The 7625-nt window shown below is 41.2% G+C and overlaps 1 protein-coding gene across 1 annotated transcript; it reads right to left on the bottom strand.

Annotated features, from left to right (window-relative positions):
* Window positions 1-1846: 1846 nt before the first annotated feature.
* LOC142336628 (uncharacterized) lies at window positions 1847-2344 on the bottom strand. Its single transcript, XM_075385537.1, has one exon. The coding sequence runs from the start codon at window positions 2342-2344 to the stop codon at window positions 1847-1849; it is 498 nt and encodes a 165-aa protein (XP_075241652.1).
* Between the last annotated feature and the right edge of the window lie 5281 nt (window positions 2345-7625).

Here is a 7625-nt window from a genome sequence, read left to right as displayed (position 1 = left end):
ATATATATATATATATTTATATAAATATATATATATATATATATATATATATATATACATTTATATATATATATATATATATATATATATATAAATATATATATATATATATATATATATATATACGTACATACTTATACACACACCCATATATGAATATATATATATATATATATATATATATATATATATCATCTCTCCATGCGTTGGCTTTTCATTTGAATGCTAGAGCTCAATTTTCAAATCAACAATTCTTGACGCGAATTGCTGACTTGTGACTATCCTAAGTTTAGACAGGCAATCGTTTACACGTTGATCAGCTGAAGCGTGTAATGTTTAAATATAAAATCTTCTTTCTTATTAATGGCAACTACTTCTTATAGCCACTTGTGTGGCGCCGTTGACTAAAAAATGGTGGGTACAGAATTTTTTAGCAGAAAATATGCTGCATCTCACTTGAATATTCGGCTCTGATGAGACGTATAGGTTCTTGGTTGAATGCAGTCAGAGATCTTATGTCCCCTACTGTTTAACCGGATCTTGTTGATTTAATTTTATCCCGTGCATGGCCTAACAGTACCTCTCGAACAAGTCTCAACTGGGGGTAACTTGATGTGGTCATTTTTGCGCTCAGCAATCTAATAGTGATCCATCTTGGAATTCTTGAAATATGAACCAATTATCGAATCATAAATTTTTTGCGTCTGAATACTGTATAAAAGTTTGTCAGTTCCTTTACAGTCTTTGACGATGGTGGTGTTTGTGGCATTAATAGAATTGCAACGAGCGCACGCATTCACGCAGAGAAATCTGTTCTCGCGGCAGTTGCTGAATTCAATTAGAGGTTCTGGTTCATCTTCCGCATCCCAGGACGGGATAACAGTAGAAACCACCACAGGAGTGGGGCGATGCCAGCAGAAACAACCACAAAAGGGAATGGATGCCAGCCGAAACGACCAAAGGTGGGGAGACGATGCCAGCAGAAATGACCACAGGAAGGGAGACGATGCCAGCAGAAACAAAACAACCACAGGATGGGAAGGGATGCCAGCGGAAACCGACACAGGAGGTGAGGTGATGCCAGCAGAAACAACCCCAGGATGGGAATTGATGCCAGCAGAAACGGTCACAGGATGGGAAGGGATGCCATTAGAAACTACCAGAAGATGGGAAAATGTTCCTTCCACATCCCAGTTCTGGATTCCAGCTGCAACGACTAGAGACTGAAAGGATTTGATTTCTGTTTCTCTGGACTGGATTCCAATAGAAACCACGAAAGTATGACTGGATTCCACCTTTCTTAATTAGCGGAGGGTTATTGATTTTTTGATTGTCTGAACCACTGATTTGATGTCAAGGATCCTCGACAAATGACTGGATGTCTTGATTTGCTAAAAGCTCAACTTACCAATTGTTGCGGTGCAACATTAAGTGAATCACTTGACTAGAAATGCTTTATTATAACGCTTTATGCTTAAGAATATCATGCTCGAAAAGACCAAGTGAATGTGATAATATCGATTGAAATTATGAATATTTGCTTTCAGCACGCGGTTAATTATCATTGTTTTCCTCATCTTGCTCGGATTGCATTGAAGGTCATTGTATCAAAGGCTATTGTAAATCGTAACATACCGGCTTCCTTGAACTGGTTCAACTTTATTATTATATCATTGAAACTGGCCTTCTGGTTAAGTGGTCAATTGCGGTAAATAGTTTTTCTCAGCAACCCATCACAAGTTTATTGATACTTTCTTAAATTCAATCAGTTCGTGTTTGTCAGTTTTGGACAGTTGTAATTTACATTTCCTTGCTGTCATTCTTTGTCGGCATCCTATGTTGATATCTAATCTTCAAACTCTTGAGTAGCTAAGGCTTGTCGAATCTCCAACTCCCCCTTGGTCCCAATGAAAGTTGTTGAGTTGTCGCTGTATATTTCATCGGGAAAACTTCGGCGAGATACAAATATTTTAATGGCTTCAAGACAGTCGTCCTTGGTCAGAGACATAACTGGCTCTATGTGAACTGCCTTTGTACTGAAGCAAATGAAAATTGCAACGTATGTTTTCAAAAGCCTTCCAGTTCCATTTTTTGTGTAGAACGGTCCACAATAGTCGAGTCCGCAATGACTGAACGCAAATGACGGCACTAGTCGTTCTCGAGGTAAATCTCCCATCTGAGGCTGTAACAATTTGTCATCAAAACGGATACATGGCTTGCATCTGTATAAAACACCTTTCACTACAGAAAGCCCTCCAGGTATCCAAATAGTTCGTCGAAGGGTGTATAACGTCAGTTGAGGTCCTCCGTGAAGATTTTTCTCGTGTGCTTCTCGATTAAGCATTTCAGTGAGTGGTGATTTTCTTGGAATAAGAACTGGAAATTTTCAATCTATTGTGTACGGTGAATTGGTTAGTCGTCCTCCAACTCGAATCACCTTATTTTCTTTATCAAAAAATGGTGAAAGGCTGTTGAGACTGCTGCTTCTAGGAAAATTTCGTTTTCTGTGTCTCCCTTTAGTGGCTGCTCCATAAGCGTTAACGAGACATTTACTTTCTCTGTTTTCATCTTTGTTGAATTGATGTACTGTTTCGCTAGAATTGTCTGTATTCCCGGTAGACACGATGTAAAGCTGATCACCAGGGCCCCGGCCCAACCTATACCATGGCTGACATCATCCTTTGAGACCACAACACCATCTACGCCGACAAGACATCCTGGGCCCCCGGCCCTACCTACACCTGAGGAATTGGTAGTAAAAACTGAGCTCACATTTTCACCTGCGCCACCGGCGCTGATAAGATTACCAGAGCCCCCGGCCCTACCTAGACCAAAGGAATTGGCAGTAGAAACTGAGCTCGCATTTTCACCTGCGCCCCCGGCGCTGACAAGACTGCCTGAGCTTCCGGCCCTACCTATACCTAGGGAACTAATAGAAAAAGTGCTGGTATCTTCATCTGCACCCCCGGCGCTGACAAGGTTACCTGGGCTCCCGGCCCTACCTATACCTAGGGAACTAGTAGAAAAAGAGTTCATATCTTCATCTGCGCCACCGGCGCTGACAAGACTACCTGGGCCCCCTGCCCTACCCAAACGTTGAGGAGCATTGGTAAGTAAAGAGATTCCCGTACCCTTACCAATCCTAGTGTTGATGTAAGCATCTGGAGCCCGGGCCCTACCTATACCACCAACCCCCTTTGGACCAGTGAATTTGTTACGCTGCAGAACGTCTTTTTGTGTTGCATCTCTGCTGCTGTTGCTTGCATCTTCAGTGGGCTGATTCCTGATGGTCTGGTATTCATGAAGAAAATTCCGCTGTATGAAGCTGTACAGTTGAAGTCGACCTTCGTATATATCTTTCCCTTGTAAGGAGACTGAATTATAAGTCCGGATCATTGGTTGAGACATAGACGCATTACTATTAGTCCTGTCGTTTGGCGTTGAAAAGCATGCGTTTAAGCTTTTCGACTATTTTGTTGTCCGTTGTTTTGCTTTTGAAGATTGAATTCTTCTCTTGATACTGCTGCTGCACCTTTGATATAGGTAAATATCCTTGTAACTTTATGTATTGACGAATGCCGATTTATCATCAATAAAACTGCGTTATCTTCTTTCGATGAAACCTTTGTCACGTTTTCAGATTGCACCTTTTTTTCCGTCTATTCTCCTGTGGGTGACACAATGTCTAGTGAATGCGAGGCGTTTTCAGGTTGCCGCAACCACTCTGGTCCATTCCACCAAAACTTATGGTTCAACAAATCAGCTGCTGCTAATCCCCTTGAAGCACAATCTGCTGGGTTTTCTTCTGTTGGAACATATTTCCATCTACTGGCTGGAATAATTTTTTGTATTTTGGCTACTCAGTTGGCGACAAATGTTTTCCATTTCCTCGGATAATCTCGTAGCCAGGCAATTGTAACCGTAGAATCTGACCACGCAAAAATATTTGGATTTGGAAACCGTTCATCGCTAATAGCATTTGTCACTGCTTCGACAAGCTTTGCTCCTAGCAGAGCAGCACAAAGTTCCAACCTTGGCACACAAACTGATTTCATTGGTGCAACTCTTGTCTTTGCTGTAAGAAATGTTGTTTCAATGAAGCTATCTGTCTCCTGTCTGATGAAAACGACAGCAGCATATGCTGTAGTTGAGGCATCGCAAAAAACGTGCAACTGCAATTTTGATTTCTTGGCTGGCTTGAGAACCTTCCGTTGAAGACTAATTTTTTCAAGATCCTTCAGTTGTGCTCGAAGTCACAGGTACTGCTGTAGAATTGGGTCCGAGAAAGGTTGATCCCAGCTATGCTTGTCCATCCAGAACAGTTGAACAAAGGATTTATGTTGAATAGTTGTTGGTGATAGCCATCCGAGTGGGTCAAATAAACGTGAAACTTCCGAGAGGATTTGCCGTTTAGTAACGTGAGCTCCCTTGTCAAGTTTTACTGTGAAACCAAATTGATCAGGATTTGGATTCCAACATATCAAGCAAGAAGCGTAATAATGGCGCCCTGGAGCTTCTATGCGGCTTTTGAATCCTCGAATCCTTTAAGTAGATCATCCACATACATATCAGTTGTTAGTGACAAACGAAGTTTAGTGTGTGTTGGTTCTTCGGCAAGAACTTGCAGTGGTCGAATTGAATGAAAAGACGAGGAAGCAATGCCGTATTTCACCCCAGCCATACGATAAGTTTCAATCGCCTCTGAATTTGGATCTTTCCACAATATTCGGTGATAATCTATGTCTTTCTTGTCCAATTCCACTTGCCTCTACATTTTTGCAATATCAGCAGAAAGTGCTACTTGGTGTAGTCGAAATCAAACAAGAATGCTGAAAAGGTCTTTCTGAATTTTTGGTCCAACCATGAGTCTATCGTTAAGCGATACTCATGTTGTCGTATTTGCGGATCCGTCGAAAACGACCCTCAGCTTGGTGGTAGTGCTTGACTCTTTGAACACACAATGATGACAAAGATCGTAGCAGTTTTCGACAGGCTTGATAAGTTCCGATGTTGGAACTTTCTCCATGTGTCCGAGATGAAAGAACTCTCCAATGAATTCTGCGTATCTTTTTTAAAGGTCGGGTTGTCTTTCCAATCTGAATAGAAGACTGCGGAGTCATTTTTTGTCTTGTTGAAGTGAATCTCTCAATGCTTTTGTCTCGTTCTTGAAGGGAAGTTTCACTATGAAGCAACCTTCAGGTCTTCTTCTAGTTGTTTCCTTGAAGTGATCATCGCAGCGTTTTTCTTCGGTTGTCCAAAGCTGCGCTGCTGGAACTTCTTCTATTTCCCAGAAACGCTGCAAATTTTCTGGCTCTGAAGAAACAAAGTCTGCAGATCGTTTGTATAGGTTTTGTCTGTCTGTTCCCTTCCAATGAAGACCCAACCGAACATTGATAGCCTATATGTTATTCCACAGTTAGGCTCCTTTAGTCGATTGTTGCCAATCATTAAATCTTCATAATGAGATGCTCCGATCAAGAGGTCAATTGATGACGGCTTGTTGAAGTCTGGGTCAGCAAGCTCCAACTCCTTTACTGTTTCCCATTGGCTGGTGCCAATGAACCGTGATGGCAGATTATCGGTCATTTTTGCCAAATTTGACGCAGTAATATTGACAGTGGACAATAGGTTCCTTGATGAGATAAGAAGGTCCACGCGACCTTTGTTGTCTTGAACCGTCCCACCTATTCCAAGAATTTTTGTGTTGCTGTTTTTCTTTTTCAATTGTAACCGCTGTACTGCTGATTCAGTTATAAGGTTGTTTTGCAAAGCTGAGTCTAGAAGTGCCCTAAGTAAAATAGTCTCGCCGTGAACATTAACGGAAACAATTGCGTTTTAAAGAAAGACTTCTTCTGAAGTTCGTTGAGTCATAGCTCCTGTGAACTTGTTTTCATCCTTAGATTTTTCAATTGCTGTTGTTGTTGTAGCGTTGTTCTTCTGTTTGTCACTTGCTTGAGTGCTGGTTGTTCCGCTAGTTGTTTGCTGATTGGTGTTTCTGTTGTGAATGTTTTCACGACGAAGAAGAGTATGATGCTTTCTACCACATTGCTTGAATTTCAATCCATCACAATATTCTGATCTCTGTCCCGGTCGCAGACAATTGAAACAGGATTTTCTAACCTTTATCAGCTCTGCACGTTCCCTTACCAAAATTTTCTTGAACTTTCCGCATTTGAAAATTTTGTGCGTTTCTTCACAACATTTGCATTGTTGCTCCGAAGTTGCCAAATGTGTGTGCAAATTTTGTTGATTTCCGTTCATTTGAGTTTTTGTTGCTCCTACTCCATTTGGCGCTGTTGCCTCGAGTGCTTGTGCGCGTTCCCCTAATAAAAGTCTGAGCTCTGCATACCTTTGAGGTTCCTTGCCTTTTGAAGAAAGCTCCCATTGTTTTCTTGTCTCTGTAGGCAGCTTCTCACAGATCAAGTAAACAAAAAAGATGTCTTGACTGTTGACTGGTTCTCCCAAATTCTGCAATCAAATCGATGTCCGTCCATTGCTTGAATTATTTTCTTAAGTCTCTGGCATTATCGGTTGTCAGTGATCGATACGAAACAATTGAATGCAGGTGTGTGCGAATGATTATCCTTTTGTTCTTGTATCTGTTTATAAGAGTATTCATAGCAATGTCGAATTTTTGATCGGTAACTGGTATCAAGGCAAGCAGTTTGGCGGCAACATCTTTTACAGATGCTCTCAGATACCGCAACTTCTGACTTCCTTGAAGAGAAATGTTGTCGATGACTGCTGCTTTGAACAAATCAAAGAACGAAGTCCATTCCATATAATTACCCGAAAAAACTGGCAGATTGAGTTTTGGTAACTTGATGTTGGCTGAGCTCCTCATAGCATTGGAGAACGTTAAAATAGATGGCGCTGAAGTATCTGCTGCTGTTGAATTTCCCTCAAAACGTTGGTGAAGCGTTTGATTGCATCAATGTTCTGTGTCAACTTGTCATTAACTTCCTCATCGACTCCAGAATGTCATTGTCCAGTGCTTCCGCCTCCGTCAAGTTCTGTTGAAGTTCTTGGTTCAAAGTTACCAGAAAATTCTGCTTTCGGGTGAGAAATGTCGCTGCCTGATTTAGCCTGTTGATGTCTGCTTCTGAAATGGTGTTTAGATCTTTTGACATGATATTTTCAGCGTCATTGTTAAACCTTGTAGCAACGCTGCGGTGTGATCCCCGCTACTGTTTCTGCATTTGAAGATTGGACATTTTGATTTGCTGTTGCCTTTGAGGGCGTTTTTTTTGTTTTTGTTGCTGGTTTTTATTCGCATAAGTTTCGTTTGTCTTTTTCGTGGATTTTGCTGTGCTGAAAGCTAAAAACACACTAAAAGAACGCAAAAGATGGGAAATCGGGTTCTCACTTAATCCCCCTTCAAAAAATGCGGCCAATTTTTGCGCGCGAACTCAGTGCTATTACTTCGGGGGAGCAAACCTGAACTAAAAATTTCGAGTTCTCCGCGGGAACTGAGAAAGAGATTGTTTTCCCCAAAGTTTCAAAAAAAATATTTTGTAACCCATGAGATATAGTTCTCCCACTAGATAACTTTACCGGGTCTCAGAATTAGGTTAATCAACCTTGTTATACAACTTAATCAAATTGTATAACATGAGGGGGGATGT

This window comes from Convolutriloba macropyga, chromosome 3 (assembly GCF_964194025.1).
Source record: "Convolutriloba macropyga chromosome 3, txConMacr16.3, whole genome shotgun sequence".
NCBI classification, from domain to species: domain Eukaryota; kingdom Metazoa; phylum Xenacoelomorpha; order Acoela; family Convolutidae; genus Convolutriloba; species Convolutriloba macropyga.
This window is presented reverse-complemented; position numbering and strand designations above follow the sequence as displayed.